Source organism: Misgurnus anguillicaudatus, unplaced genomic scaffold, assembly GCF_027580225.2.
Source record: "Misgurnus anguillicaudatus unplaced genomic scaffold, ASM2758022v2 HiC_scaffold_31, whole genome shotgun sequence".
Classification (NCBI taxonomy): domain Eukaryota; kingdom Metazoa; phylum Chordata; class Actinopteri; order Cypriniformes; family Cobitidae; genus Misgurnus; species Misgurnus anguillicaudatus.
Genome location: NW_027395281.1, coordinates 3,995,906 through 4,020,123, shown reverse-complemented (window position 1 = coordinate 4,020,123; position 24,218 = coordinate 3,995,906). Strand labels below are relative to the sequence as shown.

At 36.8% G+C, this 24,218-nt stretch overlaps 1 protein-coding gene across 15 annotated transcripts in view; it reads left to right on the top strand.

Moving 5' to 3' along the window:
* The first annotated feature begins 362 nt into the window (after nucleotides 1-362).
* LOC129454094 (uncharacterized) overlaps nucleotides 363-24,218 on the top strand; it is a 476,448-nt gene continuing 452,592 nt past the window's right edge. For 13 of the 15 annotated variants that reach the window (XM_073865347.1, XM_073865342.1, XM_073865351.1 and 10 more), the window contains exons 1-9: nucleotides 363-387; nucleotides 1,950-2,022; nucleotides 6,997-7,101; nucleotides 7,354-7,458; nucleotides 9,271-9,387; nucleotides 11,572-11,638; nucleotides 12,594-12,786; nucleotides 12,886-14,671; nucleotides 17,130-17,300. In XM_073865347.1, the coding sequence (XP_073721448.1) occupies nucleotides 2,000-2,022; nucleotides 6,997-7,101; nucleotides 7,354-7,458; nucleotides 9,271-9,387; nucleotides 11,572-11,638; nucleotides 12,594-12,786; nucleotides 12,886-14,671; nucleotides 17,130-17,300 (2,567 nt within the window). In that variant the 5' untranslated portion in view covers nucleotides 363-387; nucleotides 1,950-1,999. The remainder of the gene's footprint in view (nucleotides 388-1,949; nucleotides 2,023-6,996; nucleotides 7,102-7,353; nucleotides 7,459-9,270; nucleotides 9,388-11,571; nucleotides 11,639-12,593; nucleotides 12,787-12,885; nucleotides 14,672-17,129; nucleotides 17,301-24,218) is intronic. The other 2 variants (XM_073865338.1, XM_073865350.1) reach the window with 2 other exon arrangements.

Below are 24,218 nucleotides of genomic sequence, written 5' to 3'. Positions count from 1 at the left end.
AGTCATTTTAAGTAGATTAAGATTGGGACATAGCAACCTAAATAGCACTCTTCATATTATAGGAAAACATCCAACAGGTTTGTGTGATTATTGTCAAGAAAAGGAGACTGTGGAGCATATCCTTATATCATGTGGGAAATATAATCAGGAAAGGCAAGAAATGATGGCACAGCTACAGAGTATTGAGCAAATAGATCTAAATGTTAAAAATATTTTATATTTAGCGGAAAAGGGACAAGGAGCAAGTTTTTTTTGACTATCTAAAAGAAACTGGACTGGATAAGAGAATTTAAGAGGAGACAAATATGAACAGAAGATGGCAGTAGTGCAACAAACCGGATGCAAGCTGCCGTTAAAAACCAAAGAAGAAGAAGAAGAAGAAACAGCGTGAGTGTTGCTCTATGTGTTACGATAAAATTGTTTTATATACATACATTAGTAAGCAACATAATACCTTTTATAACATAAATTTTACCATAAAAAAGCTGCTCATCAAAGACATGTACTTATACATTGGAATGGTTTTGTCTTCCTGTGGCAGAATGTGTAGCCTATGTTTGCTGAGAAAAGTACTACTTTAGGAATACCTTTTTTTAACACTCCGTTTTCTCTCATAACTCTGTTATTCAGTTTATTTTGATTGTATATCATTCTCACAGAAACTAAAGAAACACAACAAAGATCCCTCACATCAGCACGAATAAGAGTAACGCGCGGTCCCTAAAAGTTGGGCTGCCTATGCGGAAGCACCGCTTCTTTTCACGTGGGAAGCATGGCGTCAGTAAGAAGCTGAATTTTTATTCAAAAATAAGGTTAATTAACTTACAGTCGACTAAGCTGTCATAATTTCGAACCCCCCCCCCAAAGGTAAAACAAAGTTAATACAAATGTGGAGAATAAATCGCTTATTTTTGTTTATTTTTGACAGTGATCGTAAAATAATGTCATTGTGTTAAAGTGAAACCGAAAGTATTCGCAAACATTGTACTTTCTGCCACAGGAAGACACAATCATTTCAACATGTAAGTGATTTAATGAGCAGCTTTGGTTAACGTTAAAATGAATGTTATATTGAAGGTAATATGGCTGTAAAATGTATTTGTGTTCATAAATTTTAATTCATTTATTAATTTTAATTGGGGGAGGTCTTTCCTGAAGGTTATCAATAGACCTCTACTACATGGAATGACAATAAAATAAGATAAAAACTACAATATAGAGAAACTCATTTAGGTTAAATTAAAGAGCAAAGATCAGTAGAGAACACACCGGGACTATTTGAGGGCTTTTTGTCTTATATTCATGTCACTCCGCAATAACAAACAATTCTCGAGCTTCCGCACAGGTGACGCGGATAACGGTCACTCAGCGTGTTCTCTCTTTTTTTTGCTATAATCAAGAAAACTGGTTTAACTTAACATTTAGCGCTATAGTTTTATATAATGTGTAGGAAGATGCAATAAGCGGACCCTTTCACACTATGGACAGATTTAAGGTAAAAAATTTCGACGGGAAAGTTCGTTGAAAAGTGAAGTAGCTCTTCAACAGCAAACAAATCAGTCAGAAAACAAAAACTGTTTAACAGTAAAGGTATCCGAATCACGTGAGTACTGTCTTTTATTGTGGGATGAATTAAATATAAACATTACCCCTGCATTACAGTACCTGCAATTTCTATCAAAACATATTATCTTTAAACTGTATCTGTAAATTATAAAAGATGAATTGTGTCTATAAGTCTTTTTTGTTAAAGTAAAGAGTGTGCTACTGTATAACTGAAATAAATAAATGATCTGAAGGGAAAACAGAGTTTGGTTAAGCTGCAGGCCAATATAGTTGTAGCATTTAGGCTACTATAGCATATTTTTAAATAATTTAGATTTTCTGTTGCTTATCTGTGGCTCATTTTCTTTCTTCTATTTAACACGCACACACATTGTGATCTGCAGGTCATGAGTGTCTTCATTAACACATATATCAGTGCTGAACTTCATCTAAGATGAGTGAAACAGAGAAAGAGAGGTAAGAGTGTTGCTTTATGAAGTCTTTACAGATAAACTTTATTGCTTTGAAGTCTGAGTAAAGCCCTATTCGGACGGGATTAGTTTTACAGGGGTAGATGGCGTAATGTAATTTTACCACAGGACGTCGGCAGGGGCGGATTTAGTGATTTGGGGGCCCAAGGCAAAACCATGTGTGTCGGGGCCCTAACTATGCACCCTTTACTGTATTTTTCTATCTCTTTCTCATTGCTATCTCTATCTCTTTTTTTCTCGAGGAAGATGCTTCAGCCCCCAATGAGGTTAAGATTAATATATATTGTGTATATATATATATATATATATATATATATATATATATATATATATATATATATATATATATATATATATATATATATATATATATATATATATATATATATATATATATATATATATATGTAAGGGATAATGTAGAGGCAGCCGGTAGTTATTGGGAAATAAGCCCCGACAGTGTGATCAGGACCCGACGCGAAGCGGAGGGTCTTGTATCACACTGAAGGGGCTTATTTCCCAATAACTACCGGCTGCCTCTACATTATCCCGCTTATTACACGGCTACTTGCCACATAAGAAAAAAAAACTGGACATGAATATGAATTTGAAACATTTTATTGGCATATTTGTTTTAAATTAACATTTTTATCCTTCCGCGAAACTTTGCACAGATGCATAAAATGATCGTAATACCTTATAAAGATCCTCTGCTTCATACTTGTCTCCATTTTTTCTCTTTGAGAAGTTTTAATCCCCATTCTGTATTTTTTTGTGTGTTGGCTTCGTAGCTGTCATGCTCTATTTTGTCAAGTTCAGTCTCAGTAAGCTGTCTGTCTCTTGTCGTGGTTGTCGAGTGTTTGTCACAAGATGGCGCCACACAGACGGTAATCTTTATTGATCTTTATTGGCGCGGAGCGATATTACTCGTGCAAGTAGTCCGGCTATACGTTATTATTTTGGAGCGGTTATTATTCGAAAAGAACGAACCTGCAAATGTCTCAACTGACCAATCAGAATCAAGCATTCCAGAGAGCCGTGTAATAAATATATATAACAGTATATATACACAGTATTATGATTGGATTTTATACTAACCACAGTACTACATGGTAAAAAGATGTGTATAACATTTCTGTACTTTTTTATTTTACTTTGTGTACTGAATTTCTTTAATATATTTTCATTTAATGCCACATTACATCTACAATATACTTTAAATTAAAGTACTTTGTATTCAAATGAACATAATACAATGAGAAGAAACAATATGGTTTTAAAATGCAATCATAGGTGTTAAGGACCCAACATCCTATAGGAAAATTCAACTGCAGTAGCCACCGTTCAACCTGAAGAGGGCAGCACTCAGACGTTTTTTACACCATATATTGCAGTAGCATTGAAACACTTTCCAAATGTCAAAAAAAAAAAACTTACTAAATTCAATGAACAGCGCTAATAAAGCATCATTCTTACAGATCATTAACTAAAAACGTTGGTTTAGGGTTTAGTTACTCTTTAAGAACTCAAGATAAGATAAACAAGGGGTGAAATTTGACTTTATACAGTGGATGGTAAAGCGTCATGTATTGCTTCTGCATTACATTATGTAAACAGTTTTTATATTAATGAACTAAACAGATGTCATCTATCAGTTAATGTACACATCTTGTACTTTGACGTTTGCTAGTGAAACACAGGGCAAAGCCGATGCATGCTAAAAGTTACCGTTTTCATATGAGATTTAAATGAGACTGAAGCGATCACAAAGTCGTGTGCAGATTGTGGAAGGAATTACAATCTTTAGTGGGCAGACATTTCGGCGGACTAAAGCTTACCTAAATGCTACTGTACCTGAGATTACACGCTAATATTATATAAACTGTAGAACCTGTGCGGAGCATAAGTTACTCACCGGCACACTATCAGTGTCCGTGGCCGACAGAGAGCTGTGTCTGACGGAAAATAGGTTGCTGACCGTGGTGGTGTTTGTGTGGTGTGAAGAAAAGCGGAGACTTTGGCTTTATTTTTGTGAGATTTTTTCTGCTCCATTGGTGTAGCTACGTTTTACTGTTATTTTATTTTCTTGCAGCTTCGCTCTTTTAATGTATCATACTCACTCGCTGCTGCCTGCAGCTCTGCTCGCTTTGTTGATTTGAGCTACGCGCTAATATGCGGTAGTTCATGGAATGATCCACTTTAAACTATAATGGGGGGCGGATTCGTGCAGATGTAATAACGTTCACACCTTTTAGGGAAATATACTGAAAAACACAAAATATGTTTAAATAGAATTCCTTATTAAACAAAATTATGATAGTCTTCTGGGAATCTTGATTATAACCACGGGCAAAAAGTGGCAGCTCACCAAGTACACCCCTGCATTTTGGGGCCCCTTGGTAAGGCGGGGCCCAAGGCAATTGCCGACCTTTGCCTAATGGGTAAGTCCGCCTCTGGACGTCGGTAATATTAGGTGTGTTCGACTTCATGCGGCGCTGCGCAGACCGATCGGCGGCTGACTTGAAGCAGTGCATTCCGGTTAGTACTTTTGTCCGACTTAAGCTGGCGCTGCAGGCACGTGATCGTGTCATATGGTTTTTAAGTACCGCGAGAGCGGTTCGAGATCAGCCGCCTGAGTTAGCCAGCGCAGTTCGCGAAGAGGAGCTGCACGGGCTGTAATGATGACACAGCTGTTTCAAGATTGGTCGGATTCACCACATGACAACAATCACGTGTATTTCGTGTTTTTTTTCACACCCTCAGTTCCACAAATGCTCACAAATCTGTATTTTTATAACAGTTAAAGCTATTTTCATGTAGTCGTGATGTTATATTGTGTCATCTTCATCAAAATAAAATGGAAATAGAAATGAAAAAACGTAGACCCCACTTCATTGGTATTTAAATAATTTATGCTTATTTTGAACTTTATTATTGTAAAAACAGATGATGTAAGCATCTTCAGTTCCACTCATGCTCATACACGGACATTCAAAACAGTATAATTCACTTTTTATGTAGTTTACATCTTACAAATCATGTTTATTGCGATAAAGCAAGCATACGGCACGTGATCAGCCATGCCTGACGTAAATGCCGCCAACTACGGGAAGCACAGCGCGTCCGACTTCACGTCTCCGTTTTCAGCTCCTCCCCACCTGCACGCCGCTAATCTCGCCGATCGGTTACATCCAGCCACAGCCGATGTCGAACACACCTATTAATGGTCAATTCGGACTGAATTAGAAATCTCTGTAAAACATTCAGAAGTGGGAGGGGTAACTCGTTTGTGCAGCGCGTCACCTCTCGTCTTCACGTGCACGTTACCTTGCTTCTTGATATCAGATGTGCAAACAACATGACACAGACAAGGAAAACGCGAAACACTGTGATTAATTTCAGTTTGGGGAGAACGTCAGTTTAATTAACAGTTCCGTGCCTCTGAGAAGTAAATTTGCCATTTTTTTTTTAAAGTTTGTGTCGTGTTTTATTTCAGAAACTCACTTGAAACTGACTTGTTTCTCCATCTAGAACGCAAAAATGCTTCTTTAAGTGCTTTTATATTTAAAAGAACAACTCAACATTACGATGGTTTCCAGTGTTAAAGTGCTTTACTTCCTGCTTCGTTCAAAACAATCCTAATCGCGTCCTAATCAAAGAGTATAGAAGCCCAAGAGGCGAAACTCAATAGAACGCTCCATAGCAACATTTGCCCCCATGACGTGACGGCGCGGCCGCCATTATGGACTGAAAACTGAAGGAAAACGCCGAAAAATAATGAGAGTCAATGGCACTGAACCAACTTAACATAACAAAAACTAGGCATAACTTATTTTTTTTTCTGGTCGTCATATCTAAATACGAAAACAACGTGGTTATGCATGGCCTAATTATCCTTAGGAAAATAGTATTTTGGGACAAAATATTACTATAAAAGTACGATAAGACTACTATAGAAATACTATAGCGGCTCTAGGATATTATAGAGGTATTACAGAACATAACATACTTCTGTGATGTTCTAATACCTCTATAATATTTTAAAGCTGCTATAGTATTTCTATAGTAGTCTTATCGTACTTCTATAGTATGTCCCAAATTACTATAGTATTCCTATAAGATTACTATACTATTTTGTCCAAAAATACTATAAGATTCCTATAGTACATTTTCGTAAGGGTATGTCCCCCACCGAATCGGCTTCATTAGCCTACCACTTACGGTTTGCAAAGATACAATTATAAAATTACTGCAAACCTTTAATCAATCAATATTTATGTTCTATTATGCATTTTCCTTGTTATATGAATAACAGAAATTCATGAAATAATATATAGGCAGACACACAGTAATAAGATATTTATTCAAATGTTGATTTTGAAATGAGTGAACATCCCTATATATATGATTTGGAAAAATAAATAAATAAAATTATAAATGAACATTTCTTAAGAGTTAATCTTTTACATAGAATATCACAAAAATATTAACAAGTTTCTGGTGGACTGATAATTTTTGCAATTTATTGCAGAACACTGCTTGCGTTTTAACCACTTGCTCATCTTTACAGTTGTGAGGCGCTCTAACGATTTCAGCAGCTTACAGTCCATAATGGCGGGTGTGGCTCCGCAGCGCCATCTACAGACTGTTACCCATAACACAACAGAGTTTCGCCTCTTGGGCTTCTATACTCTTTGTCCTAATGATGAAAGCGCACCAGGGCTCAGATTGATATAAGTAGAGTGTGAGTGCGTGCATCTGGGGGAGTAGGGAGGGGTGACAATTGCATTGGGGCATGGTTTGGTTTGTTTTGGAAAATGTGAGTGCGCTCTAAAGTTTAGTGTTGCTGTCCACCGTCTGTCAGCTGTCAATCTCTTACACATGAACTGTTGTCTGGTTATAATCACAGATTATTATGTAGTAAAATATTTTTGTCTCTGTTTGTTTATTGTGTCATTAGTGAGAGATCAGGATCACCTGTATTCAGCTCTGTGTCTATAAAGAGTGATAACTCCAAAGAAGATGGACCAAACTTCAGTAAGGAAACACCAACAACTACTAAAAGGTATTTCATGTGTTTCTTATTACTAGTCACATTTAGACTGTGTTAAGGGTCAGGTGTACTTTATTTTTTGTGACGTCTCACCTAAAGCAGAGTTGTGTATCAGTTGAACGTAGATTGATATGAGAAAGTGTTGCTGTAGTATCCACCATCTGTCTGCATTCAATCCCTTACACATGCACTGTTGTCTGCTTATAATGTCTGTTCACAAATTATGTAGAAAAATATTTTTGTCTTTGTTTTTTGCGTCTTTAGAGACAGACCAGGATCACCTGTATTCAGCTCTGTGTCTATAAAGAGTGACCGCTCCAAAGGTGATGGACCAAACTTCAGTGAGGAAACACCAACAGCTACTAAAAGGTATTTCATGTGTTTCTTATTGCTTGTCACACTTGGACTGTGCTTGGAAGTCCTGGAATATATTTTAACTGCAAATTTGAGAGTTAAACTCTAAATTTTGAATGTAGACCGGCTGCTGTATGTCTACTGTTTTTATCTTTTCTCTGTATTTTGGCTTTCATTGTACTCTGAGACTGAGCTTTTCAAAAACTGTCTGAATGGATAAATTTAAATACATTTTCAGGGCTCCATTATAACCTTCTTTACTAGGAGAAATGAAAATTTTAGGAAGGCAAGGCAGAAAATTTGGGGCGACCCTAAATCCTGCAATAATTATTCACATTTTACCCCAAAATACTGGCAAATACGGCATCAAATCATCAGTAGCGCCGCTCCCTATATGCAGAGTATGGATTCTGCGTAGGGCACCAACTCCCCCGGGGGGTACTATCTCGTTTGCTCAGAAAATTAAAACCTTTCTCTCTGCATAAATATGAATCGCAACAATATACAAACAAACTACATGACTTTATATGCAGCATTTTGGAGTGAGAAAGCAGATGACGTGATATCCCCGCCACCTGACTGCAGAAGATCATGTGTGTTCAATGGCCCTGTGCAGATCGATCCGCAAAAAAACATAACCGTACATACCAACTTTTGCTTTTGTTAACTCTTTCCCCGCCAGCATTTTTTTTAAAAAGTTGCCAGCCAGCGCCAGCATTTTTCATGATTTTCACAAAAGTTTAATGCCTTCCAGAAAATGTTCTTCTTTAAATATATAAACAAACAATATATCAGATGAAAGAACAGACCCTCTGCTTTCAAAGAAAAAAAAAACGTTTCATCCTACCTTCATTAGTTCTCTTGTAATCACCTCCCAAACATGGGTAGGTTTCTTCAAAAACACCCAATTTTGAGCAAAAAGCTGATGATAATTCAATTTTTGTGAAGGACTTTTGATAGAGATCAGATGCAGAGCGATCTTTCAAATATACACAGAGTTCTTTCTCTTTCACGTGAGGCACTACTTCCGGGTTGTATAAGTTGCGGAAGTGCGCCACCTGGATAATGGCGGTATTGCGGAAAGACAGAAAATCTCGTCAATGGCGGTGAAAGAGTTAATAGACATCTGCTGTTTTCTTAAAACTGAAAAAAAAATTTACTTACAAGAAAAACATTAAGTAATTCTCCCAAATTGCTTGGATTTATACTGACATGTAGGATTAGCTTTGTCACATTAGATTAAGCCAAAGTCCATTAGCCACACAGGTACAGATGCAGAGATATAAACTATACACTCTAAAAACAAACGGTGCTATATAGCACCAAAAGTGGTTCTTCTTTGATTACGAACAATGAAACCACTTTTGGTGCTATATAGCACCGTTTGTTTTTAGAGTGTAATATATAATTGCATATTTGTATGATTGTAGTTTATTTTTTTAACTATATGGAGCACTACCGTAAAAGTCTGCTTAGGCCACCCATTTGGCCAGCAGCGGCCCTGCTTATCATATATTGTTATGTCTGTGTTTAGTCTAGATATAAGTTTATCTGAAAAGTATTAAAAACATACAGAACAGCTATGAAGGCTGCAGATGTTATGCATTTTATTGAGAATTGTATTTTTTCTTAGTAGCAATGATTAATTGTTAATTAATGACAATTGTGAATTATTTGTAGAAATCCTTGTTATGAATAAAGATTAAACTATTAACAGCACTTGACTTCAGATAAGCAGCAAATTTGATCATGTATTGTTTAAATAATAAAGATGGTTTAAGCTGCATTAGTTTTCATGCAATTTATTTTTTTTTGTATGTTGATAAGTTACCAGAGACCAGAGACCTCAGTAAATATTGGTTCAGAAATTAACCGATGGAAAGCATTAAAAGAACAGAGAGGAATAAAGAGTGATGAGGAACTGGCAACTTTTCTGATCAACAGGTGAGTACACAACTTTCAGATAGTTGTGTCTCAGTTTAAATTGTGGCTCTTATAAATTTTGTGGCTTATGTGGAACAAAACACATACTGTATGCACATGAAATAATAACATTATTAATAATAAGTAGTGTTGTAGTTCTGAAGACCGGTCTCAAGACCACTTTTTAAAGGTCTTGGTCTCGTTTTGGAATCGACCGCATTTTTACTCTGTCTCGTCTCGGTCTCAGACAAAGAGGACTCAGAATTTTATTTCAAGACTGGTCAAGACCACAACTGATGGCACATCACAAATTTATGTTTTATCATTAATTTTATGCAGTTTATTCAGGTTTAGCATATGATGTTGGCATTGTCTAAGTTTTTCTAATTTTAATACTAAAAACACCTGCATTGTGTTAAAGGATAATTCCGGTATTTAACACTTTGAGTCTCATTTCTGGTTTGTTTTGGATGAACTACAGTGATGGACACAGAAATTTTGACAATAGGCCGTGTCCTGACTTTTCGACTCATTTAGAAGCGTCTCTTGACAGCTTCAGAATGGAAGTCAATGGCCATGCACAAACATGTCATTAAAACAACACTTAACGTTCATTTTCAAAACTGTACTACTCACCGAGTGGTTCGTGGTGTTCGTTGATGATTAAAAACAAATATATTGGCGCAATGTATGATTTCAATCCGTGTTATTTGCTATAGTGGAACTATTTTTTCAGATACCTCACAACCGCGTATATACTTCCGCTCTATATTTGAGTCTGAAGCATGAATGAACGTAGTCCAACAAACTGTAATAAAACGGTAGCATACTTTCAAAATCAAGTTTATTTAAAACACTTACACCATCCAATATGTTTTTTCATCAGCAAAACAATAAAGAAGATATTTTGCAGAAACCCCAGTGCTCCGTCATACAAGTCAACAGATCCGCACACTTTAAGAGCTAAAGCATATATATCCAATACAACAGTAATCCCCCATAACTCCGTGTGACATATTGACGTCTTGTGAAGCAAATCAATCAGTTTTTGCAAGAAACTGAACATTATTTACAACACTATTAGCGTGAATGCCAAGCAGGAAGCGTGCTTTCCGTTTGAGGTGATCTCTTCCACACTAGTGCTGTTGGCTATGGATGTTGGTCTCTCTGCGCCACCTATAGAGCGGGAGCGTGAAGCGCACTTCCTGCTTGGCAAAAGCTCTGCATTAACGCTGTAAAATATTTATATATATATATATATATATATATATATATATATATATATATATATATATATATATATATATATATATATATATATATATATATATATATATATATATAATATATATATATATATATATATATATATATATATATATATATATATATATATATATATATATATATATATATATATTCGAATCTCAAAACTGAAAATCGAATGTCAACCCACGAATCGAATGTCAGCCCTACAAATATTTCTTCTGAAAGTAAACAGACCCTTTTCTGTTTCCCGGCGGCGGAGTGATATATCAGCGAGCAATGCGTCTTCCAAGGGAAGTCAATGGAATTTTACAAAATGCCAAATAAAACACGACAGAAACGGTATTTCGCTACACAACTTGTTTTTAATCATCAACGAACACCACGAACCACTCGGTGAGTAGCACAGTTTTGAAAATGAACGTTAAGTGTTGTTTTAATGACATGTTTGTGCATGGCCATTGACTTCCATTCTGAAGCAGTCAAGAGACGCTTCTAAACGAGTCAAAAACTCAAGACACGACCCATTGTCAAAATTTCTGTGTCCATCACTGTAGTTCATCCAAAACAAACCAGAAATGAGACTCAAAGTGTTAAATACCGGAATTATCCTTTAAGTGGATGGCAAGCCATGGAAAGACTAGAGAATAAATTATTTAGGTGATTTCAGCTCTTTAGTGTTTGTTCACTTTTATTTGCTTATAAACAAAGATAAATTCCCACATATCTGCAATGCCTTTGATTATCAACTTCTCTGGCATACACACACACACATACATACAAGAAGTGCCTAATCATAGTATATTCCACATTTTATCATAAGTGTTTTAATGCAGTGACTTGCACTGGTCTTGGTCATGACTTGGTCTCGGTTTAGGTGGTCTTGACTACAACACTAATAATGATATTTCTCTAATAATCTAATGCATTTTCAAACAGGCATCAGTTTGAGACATCAGAGGCAGACATTCACACCTCTGAAGACGAGCTTCCCTGGATCTTCAAGGTATAGAAAAATTATTTTCATTAATACAACAAATTGATTATTAAACAGTTTACGGACTTACAGAAGTAAAGGACTCAACATAAGAGAGTCCCAGAGTCAATAGTCCATACAGTAAAACAAGAGCCCCAAACTAGGTTATTTATTATTTAATAAGTTGTTTTTAATTATTGTAAATTCTATATCATTTCCACAGTAGGGCCAGGGACACACTTTTATTTTGTATAAAGATGTAGTAGTTTAAATAATTACATATTTTAGACCTTTTGTGTATGACCCATCCCTTTGTGTGTCCCCCAAAGACAATTCAAGATGCGAAGCAATCTTAATATTTTAAAATTTTAATTAAACCAAAACAGAAAACATTTTACAAAATCTTTAAGTTGGTAGCATTTTTTTACTGATGTTTGATTGCACAGAATTTGTGACTGACAACTGAGTCGCTCTTGAGTAGATTATTTCTGATAACAAGCTAAATAAATAACCATATTGTTTTTGTTTTGTTTTCCTTCTACTTGAAGTATGCACCTGTTCCCTACAATGTAATGTGAATGTGTATTGTACATTGAAATTCGGTGCCTTGTTCTTTGTACATGTACCTTTTTAAATTAATAAATAATAATAAAATAAATAACCATAACCACAGCAGTGATGTCCCATAGACTGCAGTTTAATTTTCAGAATACACTGGCAACTACGTCAGCAGTTCTGAAGCACCACTTTGCTTCATAATATTATTATTGAACTACTGATGGACTTTTTTGGTGATGTCTTTCATTCTTTTCTGGTCTTGATTGTGAAAATTAAACTTTAGTCTATGGGACAGTCACAAGAGGCCAAGGTAAACACAGTTTATGTTCATGACAAGCAGCACAGGTGTCAGTGACAGAACCAGTATAGTATCCAATTCAACCTTTATGCAGCACTTTCTATGTATTAAAAATGACTTTTTTGTTAGGATCTTGAATGTGAAATAAACACATTTCAGAAGAAAGAGTTGGAAAGGTTTCAGAAGATATTAAGAAATGAAAACATACAAGACTTGGTGAAAGACTATAAGGACAGAAACCAAATCAGAGAAGCATTTCTTGATATCACACTCCACTTTCTCAGATGTTTGAAACAAGATGAACATGTTGAGAAGCTGGAAGGTAAGAAGCTCGAGAGATCGTCATTTGTCATATTTTCACATATAAAATGTAGGGGAGAAATGTATGAATCATTGACACTTTTTATTTTCTGTGTTGTAGATGAGCTGGTCTACATCTGTCAACTGAAATCAAACCTGGAGAAGAGATGTCAATGTGTATTTGAAGGAATTGCAAATCATGGTGACTCCACACTTCTAAATAAGATCTACACAGATCTCTACATCACTCAGGGTGGAGGTGAACAAATCAACACTGAACATGAGATAAGACAGATTGAAGTCGCTTCGAGGAATCTAGAAACATCAGAGACACAAATTGAATTCAATAATATGTTTAACCCCCTTGAACAAGACCAGAACATCAGAACTGTGTTAACAAAAGGAGTTGCTGGCATTGGAAAATCTGTCTCCGTTCAAAAGTTTGTTCTGGACTGGGCAGAGGGAAAAGAAAATAAAGATATCAACATCATATTTCCTCTACCCTTCAGAGAGTTGAACTTAAAGGATAAAGAAAGAGTAAGTCTGATGGACCTTATAATTCAGTTTTTTCCAGAGGTTAAAGGACTGAACCTTACAAGAAAAAAAGTGCTGCTAATCTTTGATGGATTGGATGAATGTCGTCTTCCTCTGAAGTTTGACAGTAATGAGATACTGCGTGATGTCACATCTCCTGCTTCTCTGGATGTTCTCCTAACAAACCTCATCAAAGGAAATCTGTTTCCTTCTGCTCTCATCTGGATAACCACCAGACCAGCAGCGGCCGGTAAGATACCACCTGAATGTATTGACCGGGTGACAGAGGTACGAGGATTCAATGATGCACAGAAGGTGGAGTACTTCAGAAAAAGATTCACTGATGAGAAAATGGCAAACACAATAATTGATCATGTTAAAAAATCAAAGAGCCTCTTTATCATGTGTCACATCCCAGTCTTCTGCTGGATTTCAGCCACTGTCCTTCAGAACATTCTGGAGAAGAAGAGAAACGACCAGTCTGACAAAAAATCTGAAGATACTCCTAAAACTCTGACACAAATGTACACACATTTCTTTCGCTTTCAGATTCAACAAAGCAGAAGAAAGTATGAAGAAATGAAGGAATATTCACCAGATATTTTCTGGGATAAAGATGTTATCCTTTCTCTGGGAAAACTGGCATTTCAAAACCTGGAAAAAAGCAATTTGATCTTCTATGACTCAGACTTGGAGGCCTGTGGCATTGATATAACTAAGGCATCAGTCTCAGGCTTGTGCACACAGATCTTTAAACAGGAAACAGGGATCATTACTGGTACCATGTACTGTTTTGTTCACATGAGCATTCAGGAGTTCATTGCAGCTCTGTATGCACATCTGTTTCTGGACATCAACAAGAAAAATGTGTTTGTTCAAGATCACACAAGACGAGTAAACAACACTGAAACAATGATTGGTTTACTGAAGACTGCAGTTGATAAAGCTCTTGAGTGTGAAAATGGACATCTGGATCTTTTCCTTCGCTTTCTTCTCGGTTTGTCGCTTGAGTCTAATCGGCCGCTCTTACGAGGTCTCTTAAAACAAGAAGAGAGCAATGAACAGAGCAACAAGGAGATAGTGGAGTACATCAAGCAGAAATTTGAAGAAAATTCATCAGCAGAGAGATCCATCAATCTGTTTTACTGTCTGAATGAACTGAATGATCAATCTCTGGTGAAGGAGATTCAAAAGCATCTTAATGAAGGAAGTCTCTCATCTGCTGACCTTTCACCTGCTCAGTGGTCTGCTCTGGTCTTTGTGTTGCTGACATCAGAAGAGGAAATGGAGGAGTTTGAGCTTCAGAAATTCAAGAAATCAGATGAATGTCTCATTAGATTATCACCAGTTGTCAAAACAGCCAAAAAGGCTTTGTAAGTAATCTAATGTAAAGCATGGGTGTCAGAAGTATTATACTGTATGTCTGTTCACTTGTCAGAGCGCCATCAGTCAAATTCATTCCATTAGAGGAATGCTCTAATAAATTAAACTCTGCTTCACGTTTAAGCTACAACCCTGACTTTCATGCTGCTGAGTCCTCATTTAGAGTCAATATAAATTAAACTCGTGTTTTTAGTACTTTTGCCTGCTGCACGCCTGTAACACAGCCAGCATTTAGGCTATGAAAGCAACCAAAATATAAGAAAATAGCATCTTTTTTGCTTCCGATTCCTATTGTGTAAAGTATTGATTTTGCATTGTTTAAAATAAATTTATTGATAGTCTTCTATTTTCTTCTATTCATTTTTAGCATTCATTTACCTTTATTTTAAACTTGCAAGTTTCATAAAAGACCTTCATGCCCTGCAGAGCACAAAGGGAGATAATTTCACAAATATCTGGTTGGGTGAATTCAATACAGTGCCAATACATGCTGATTTACCTCCAAGCCTGTAAAAAGTATAATGTGTGTTTAGTTAATTGATTATACTTAGATTGCTTTTACTCATATCTGACTGTAAAATTGCCACAATATTCATGACATGAGCTCAGATCATCATGTGACCATAAGATGCATCAAGGGGTATTGTTTTAGCACCACATTATGGCCGTGCCAAACATTTCTCATTCCATTGGTTTGATTTTCATGAGTCTGTTAATGGCGTTCTTTGAAATGTGAATGCAAATGAGTCGTTGCCTTGGCCTGGCGTAAGCATAGTTATAGTTATTTGACTCTACTGCATTTGTAGTAGTTTTTTTTTCAGATTCCACATTTATGGGATGAGATTTAGTCTACATCCCTACCAGAAGCCTGTGATCACTAAATGAGTAAAGGCTTGTGGTACCATACACAGATACTTGTGGTATCATCACAGAGAGGTGGTATCATCACAGAGAGGCAATACATCGCTGACCAGAAAATTATTGTTCTATGTTCCTTGCTGGTGTATGATCTTTCCCATTTTATCTGAAATTCAGAATTCCTGTGAATATTCAAAGCTTAAAACTTTGAAAAATTCAAAAGCACTGAATCTCATCTTTAATAAATCTGGCCTATTAACTATTAATGTTACTTGTCAGGTGGTTTTGTTATAATGTGCACTGTATTAAATTCATCCCGATGGATATGTAAGTTAAATTCTCCTTTTTGAAAAGGTTATCCATATGGGTATTAAATGACATGAGAGTTAGTAAATGATGATGTTAAAGGTCCCGTTCTTTCTGTGTTTTTGAAGCTTTGATTGTGTTTACAGTACGCAATATATCATTTGTTCATGTTTCATTTATAAAAAACGTGGTATTTTTCACACAATTGACTTATCTGTATTGCGCTATTTTCACTGTCCTCTAAATGTGCTGATGTCTTCCTTGTTCTATGAAGTCCCTCTTTCAGAAGGGTTCGTATCGAGTTTTGATTGTGTAGCTTGTTTTGTGTGTTGTGATTGGACAGCAGCTTAGCTTAGCAGAGGCGTTTGAGCTTAGGTGGCGACTGACGTATTCCTGTGCATGCGGAGTTTAGTCAAAAACTCAAAAGAGACAGAGCATGTTTATTTTAATTTGAAAACCATGCCCACCGGGGGGAAAACAATCCAACCGTCTCCATTGACTTTGTATTGCGTGAGACTGCCTCCTTGTCATTTCTGTCTTATAACAAAAAACTGAATAATGCCTAAAAGCTGCTGTGTGACAATATGTACAGCTAACAAGCCAAAAAACACAGAAATAAGTTTTTATAAGCTGTCGAGCCGTAAAACTCTGTATCCAGGACGCAGCCTCTCGCAATACAAAGTCAATGGAGATGGATGGATTGCCCCCCCCCCCCCCCCCCCCCATGGATGTGGTTTTAAGGTTATGACGCTCTGTCTCTATTGACGTCATTAAAGCAGGAAGTAAAGGGCTGTAGTCCAACCGTCCGTTCGCTGTAGGCTTTGAAAAGTGAATTCTAATGAAGAAAATATATCGCCTGGCAGTGAACTTTGAGCTCTATCATTTTACAGGTATTATTCATGCTATTAAAGCAACATTACACACCATCTAGGGTTTAAAAAAAATGGGATTAAAAAAATGGGATCAGGACCTTTTAAAAATGTTTGTCAAAACTTTTTTAATCACACTAAATTTAAAAGTGTCTTACAGGTTATTTCAACTTTAATTGGTTCAGTTACAATGTAGGGCTCAATGAAGTGCAATTAAAATGTAATGCAAGTATTTTTATAGAGTTATATTTATGTATTGCTTATAATGAAATATTTTATTGAAAAGTTATGTGAAAATGCTTCTTAAGCAAAGACACACAACATCATGTTCTGTAGATGCACTTAGAGTTTTGCATCTAAAATAAAAAAATACATGGTATGTATTAAATCCAATTCTTTATGACTTTCTTTGTAGGCTGAATGATTGTAATCTAACAGAGAAAGGATGTTCAGCTCTGGCTAAAGTTCTGGGATCAGATAGCCATCTGAAACAGCTCAACATGAGCAATAATAATCTGAAGGATTCAGGACTCAAGCTTCTCTGTAATGGACTCATGAACACAAAGTGTGAATTAGAGATCCTGAGGTAAGTGTGAAACTAAACACAAAATCATTCATACACAGTTAAATGATTAATGAATACTGCTTTTAGTAGAAAGGAAAAATGTGATGGGTCAGAAATGATTTTGCATGGTAGCATAGAGTACATAGTTACATTTACTTTTAGGCATTAAACAGATACTTTCATCCCATTTAAAAAATTAGGGGAAAAAACGATTTGTCTTTAGGAGGCTAAAAATATGTGAATGTTTCAGCTTTTTAAAGAGATGCTACCTGTTAAAGGAACACGCCCAGATTTTGGGACTTTAGCTTATTCACTGTATCCCCCCCCCCCGAGTTAGATAAGTCCATACATACCTTTCTCATCTCTGTGCGTGCTGTAACTCTGTCTGATGCAGCCCTCGCTAGCTTAGCATAAAGACTGTAAGTGACCCTTTCTTTAATTTCAGTGATATGTGGCATGACAAGTTTAATTCCCTTTTTCATCAATGTAATACATTGTAAACGTATTCGTTTGTAAAGACATGTAGGTTTCGCACGCGTCAGTATCGCGTCCTCGCTCGCGTAGCAGTGATCGTTTGGCGTCGGCTCTATTACAGCTACATGGTTTAAATGATTGTGAATTGACTCAAAAAAACATGTCTGGATGTATATAAAGCCTACTTGGTCATATTACAATGCACAAGTTTTGTTGTATGTAGTTTGAAAATACATGTTTGTAGAAAAAAAACTATTGTACAATGCACTGATTTTGTTGTTATGCAGTTTCAAAATACAACATAAGTATGTTTAAATGTAGGAAAATGTAGTCATCATCACTGATATATCTCTGGCCTCTCATTTGAGGTGCTTTTGCCCCATGACAAACTGATTGAATAGCCCTGTCGTGGACGCTCAATACACAATCATATTCATAAATAGTAATGAAATTAAATGATATTAGGCTATCAGTGCTGCTGTCGCTCTCTCCTATCGCTTATTTTAAAAATGAGCCTATGATCAATAAAATGCAGCTTATATCTGCTGCTTTTGGTGACGTGAACTCTGGCCTACATTAAATCTGCATATAGCGCAGGAATAGAATATCCTTATGAATTGAGCAGTTTAATCAACTTTTTTCTCTGTGCTCCTATATTTCTTTAGCCTGGGTGCCAGCCGATCTTAGCCCCGCCCACAAGAGTTTAAAAACGGGAAGATCGGTCTGGCGTTTTTCCGTTGAGGAGCTGCTATGCTAGGACTAGAGCTGGTCGAACCAATCAAATTGTCAGGGCAGGCTTTATACGATGATGGACAGATAATCAACAGTAACGTAATGAACCACGTCACCAAAGAGCGCGTGTGTTGAATGGCTGCGCTGTAGAGTTCAGATGTGTGGATTCTGACATGGAGTCTGTTCTAAAAGATATCGACAGAGCATTGATTTTAAAAGAGGAACAGAGAAACGCGAGCAGGGCATTTGTTGATGTTTTTGCTGTCCTTCCCACGGGATTCGGCAAAAGTTGGTCGCAACTGAAATGGGTAACGTTATCACGGTGATGCAACTCAGCGTGCACGACGAGATGGATATAATTAAGTTAGCGGTCGTTGCCAGCTTCTTTTCGGAAGCCCGGAATCGTGGTTGCTGAATAAGTGGAGAGACATGCTAGGCTCCAATATTTTCAAGCCAACGTAATGGGTATCGTCGTGATTGAAGTTCACCTAACGTACAAATGGTAAGAGATAGTCTTACTTTATGACTTAGTAAATACTTCATGTTGTGATATAAACGAAATGTTGTAAACATAGTAGGTGTTGATGTACATACGCTAACTCAGTATAATCACAATGTTAGTGTCATTGTAGGGAAATAACTAGCAGTTCGGTCAGGCTGCAAAGACGTCATTTCAACATATGTCACACACTCCGTTGCTCTGATTGGTCGTAGGTCTATCCAATTGAGTGCAGAGGCATTTTTCGGTTGAGACACGCCTCATAATTATAGCCCAATGGAGCGGTATCAGACTCAAATTCTGACTAGAATTGAGTATGACAACGTCAGGCTAATATTTCTTTGTGTGCTCCTAAATTTTTTCATTTAGGAGCACATGTACTCCTTGGGAAAAAGGTTAGCATAGAGCCCTGTTATTATTGCCCTTTCATCATTAAATGTTCTGCAATACTGTGTGTGTACAGTTAGCTCAATTCCATAATCTACTTAAAGTGCTCTATTTTCATGTACTAATGTTGTACTTAATATAGCCTACTTTTTTTGTTCTTTAGTACATTTATATGAAATATGCTAAAATGTAATTTAAAAGTGTATTTAGGTACCACTTGTAATTTGAACCCACCTTTGTATGAAAGATTAGAACAAGTTTACTTCAACTGGTATACATTTTTGAAATGTGAGATAGTATGTAAAATGCATTTCTGTTCCTTATTATGACATCTCAAAATAACACAGATAAGGACACCTATGTTTTTAAGATTATCTTAAGTACTAAAGAATAATTTTTGGTATATTATGTACAAAACTACTGTGTGAAAATAGGGCACTTTAAAGGGAAAGGGATTGTTCACCCAAAAATTATTTTAATTATTTAAATTTCAATTCTAAAAAATTGTAATAAGAAAACACTTGCAGCACAGCTGTTATAATTGGTTCTAGGCTAGCTAGAGCGGATGATCTAGGCTAGTGATTCCTGTATTTACATAAAATGGTCTGGGCTAAGCCCCGGATGTCCTTCAATGCTTGAAACACCCCTGGTTACAAGCCTGTATACGTGTGTGTGTGTGTGTGTGTGTGTGTGTGTGTGTGTGTGTGTGTGTGTGTGTGTGTGTGTGTGTGTGTGTGTGTGTGTCGCAGGAATGCTTTCACGTATTGAAACCAAACTTTGTACATGAACTTGGGACTCCAATGCAAGGATGCACTAGATTAACAAAATTCTAAAATTTTACATTTCACAAATCACGTCATTGACCACTCCAGAGCAAGCACACATTTGCGGTTCCTCCGGAAGTGCATTTTCTAGTTGTAGAATGGAATTTTCTGAGTAAAGCCGTAGCATAAGCATTTTGATCCGTGTACTTTTAGATAATTTCTTTATTTGTTTTTTTTTGTCTTCAAAATGAGAAAAACTAAAAAAAGAACATTAATTTATCACATATTCCACTCTACTCGTGAATATAAAAACTAGTTTTACATTTACATTTAGGCAGCAAACGCTTTCATCCAAAACAACTTAGGTTAAGAAACAATAAAAGTGATGTCTCATAGGGAGGAAATAGTACAATAGATGCTTATAACAGGATACAAGTTTTCACTATTCCCAAACAATGTCTGTTAAAAAAGAAGTTAGTGGGTTTTTTTTACTGAAAAGCGAGAAATGCGGTCAATATCTATGTCAAGTATTTTTGTAAGAGATGGGTCTTTAAATGTTTTTTGAATGTTGCAAGAGATGTGGTGAACAGGACTGCAATAGGAGATTATTCCTCCAGCAGGGAGAAGTGAAGGAAAATTAGCAAAAATATGATTTAGTGCCCCTTTGTAAAGTCAACACCAGAGGGCTTTAAGTTTTCCGGCACCGTGCTGGATTCAAGATTCAAAGCGTTTATTGTCATGTACCCAGTAAGGAAAGCTAGCCTGGCTCCGCCCTCCTACGTGCTTCCGCTTAATTTTAATTTCGCTTCAGCACAACGTCTGGGACTGCTCTGTAGAGTTTCGTTTTCTCCGGCAAAAATCTGCAGGTCCAATCAGCGAACAGAGGGGGGTGGCTAAGAACTATGACGTTGAGGTTGTGCGCCAGACTGAGTGACATACGTCACGACCAAACGTTAGCGATTGGTTATGGCAGATTTAGAGTGACTCTGGGCAGATCCAATAGTTTTAAACTTCAACAGAGGACCCTCCTTAATGGAAGTAACAGTTTGCAATGGAGCGTGGCCAGACTCTCTGTACAAATTAAATTAATGTACGAGAGTCTGGTTGAACCAGGCTAAAGGAAAGCTGGTTTCCCTGAGCAATGAAATTCTTACTTTGCTGTCCACAGAGAATGCCAGGACTGTACATACATACACAAACTTTACACGGATACATACACATATACAATGTATGAACATATAGAAGAAGAAAAAAATTATATATATATATACTTAAAGGAATAGTCTACTCATTTTCAATATTAAAATATGTTATTACCTTAACTAAGAACTGTTGAATCATCCTTCTATCATCTGTGTGTGTGCACGTAAGCGCTGGAGCGCGCTGCGACGCTTCGATAGCATTTAGCTTAGCCCCATTCATTCAATGGTACCATTTAGAGATAAAGTTAGAAGTGACCAAACACATCAACGTTTTTCCTATTTAAGACGAGTAGTTATACAAGCAAGTTTGGTGGTACAAAATAAAACATAGCGCTTTTCTAAGCGGATTTAAAAGAGTAACTATATTTTATGGCGTAATAGCACTTTTGGGAGTACTTCGACTCGGCGCAGTAACACCCTCCCTCTCCCTTTATGAGAGTGAGAAGGGGAGCGGACTTTTCAGGCGAGTCCAAGTACTCCCAAAAGTGCTATTACGCCATAAAATATAGTTACTCTTTTAAATCCGGTTAGAAAAGCGCTATGTTTTATTTTGTACCACCAAACTTGCTCGTATAACTACTCGTCTTAAATAGGAAAAACGTTGATGTGTTTGGTCACTTCTAACTTTATCTCTAAATGGTACCATTGAATGAATGGGGCTAAGCTAAATGCTATTGTAGCGTCGCAGCGCGCTCCAGCGCTTACGTGCACACACACAGATGATAGAGGGATGATTCAACAGTTCTTAGTTAAGGTAATAACATATTTTAATATTGAAAATGAGTAGACTATTCCTTTAATACTATGTTCTTTTGTAACTATAGGAAATGTAGAGTTAGAAATATGGACTATATACAAGATGTGCAAATGTACAGTATTAACGATTTAACAGTTTGAGGTTTTAATTTATGTGCAAGAGAAACAGTAGTGCAGTAATAAGTATGGAGTAGGATCTAATATTTGCAAATATAATTTGGCAATGATAACAATACAACAGTAACCTAGGTATTTATAGCAGCAATAACATTAATAAATGTGCAAAGACTGACATGGAGTGCAATATAATGTGATACTAATGGTAGTGCAAATAAATATAACAATGGCAGCAATAATGTTAACACACATGAGCAAAATTGAGATGGGGGCTACATGAGTAACACTGATCTCCGGTGTGCAGCTTTGGGAGCGAATGTAAAAAAAATGTATCAGTTTTAAGTTCATGTGTTCGCCTACAAATAGTATGAGAGGAACACAACACATCTTTCACTCTAACAAACTAGCCAATCAGAAGTAGAATGGGGCGGGTCTTTGAAGTGTGGTTGAGAGCCAGCTGCAGATGCCGAGCGGAGACCGAAGACGTAGAAGAATCATGTGCGTGCTGCTTTATGTAAATATCAGGGGTGTATAAAAGCGTCACAGAAATTCTCGTCGAGTTGAAATACGCACAACCGGCGCAACGTCATAGAATGTCTCTGAACAGGTTGACGCCCACTTTTGGGGGAAAACAGACTAGACCTTCCATTGACTTCCATTCAAAATAGCGGAACAAAGCAACGTTCGTACACAGCCGGCAGGCGTAAATAACTTATGAAATCACTCAGATTAAACATGTTGAGTAATTATCTGTCCACCTTGCCTGCCATAGAGCGCGAAAGATAAATTAACTCTTTCCCCGCCAGCGTTTTTAAAAAAAAGTTGCCAGCCAGCGCCAGCGTTTTTCATGATTTTCACAAAAGTTTAATGCCTTCCAGAAAATGTTCTTCTTTAAATATATAAACATACAATATACCAAATGAAAGAACAGACCCTCTGCTTTCAAACAAAAAAAACGTTTCATCCTACCTTCAATAGTTCTTTTGTAATCAGCTTTTGAATATGGGTAGGTTTCTGCAAAAACACCATATTTTGAGCAAAAAGCAGAGATAATTCCATTTTTGTGACGGACTTTTGACGGAGATCCCATTCAGAGCGATCTTTAAAACAGACACGGACATGCAGCTGCTTGCCATAGAGCAATAGTTCCGGGTTTAAAAAGTTGCGGAATGGCGGTATTGCGGAAAGACGGAAATACTCGTCATTGGCGGGGAAGCGTTTTCTCTTGATTGACGAGATATCTCGTCAATGGCGGTGAAAGAGTTAACATATTTAATTTGGTCAATATAAAAACATTTCCCTTTCATTCTCAGAGCGTCAAATTTGTGTAACAACGCTCCCTATTGGCCAGAGGTGTCTTACCCGGACATTAAACTCGTACCTCATCGAGTCAACAGGGAAGCAAGTGAATGATTTTACTTCGTATTTGAAAGTTACTTCGTATTTATATATTATGTCTTTATATTTAGAGTAATGAGTGCACTTTTCCGTCGAGGCATACAACTAACTGGCTTAGCGATATTTCCAGCAATCACTGGATGGCGTTGTTACACAAATTTGACGCTGTGAGAATGAAAGGGACATGTTTTTATATTGACCAAATTAAATGTGTTAATGTATCTTTCGCGCTCTATGGCAGGCAGGGTGTACAGATAATTACTCAACATTTTTAATCTGAGTGATTTCATAAATTATTTACGCCTGCCGGCTGTGTAAAAACGTTGCTTTGTTCCGCTATTTTGAATGGAAGTCAATGGAAGGTCTGGTTTTTATCCCCCAAAAAGGGGCGGTGACGAAATTTACAGTCAAGTTCCCGGATGTGCCGGTAGTCCGTATGGTCTCACTATTTCAGTATAAAGTTTCATTTGTGTCAAAATGTTTTGCTTGTGTTATATAATTCTGTAATTACATGCATTAACGCACGCATCCACGCAAAACATCATCCTGACGAACACACACATACATTCGCGGCTTTTGATGGTTTAAGGAATAGTCTACCCTTTTGCCA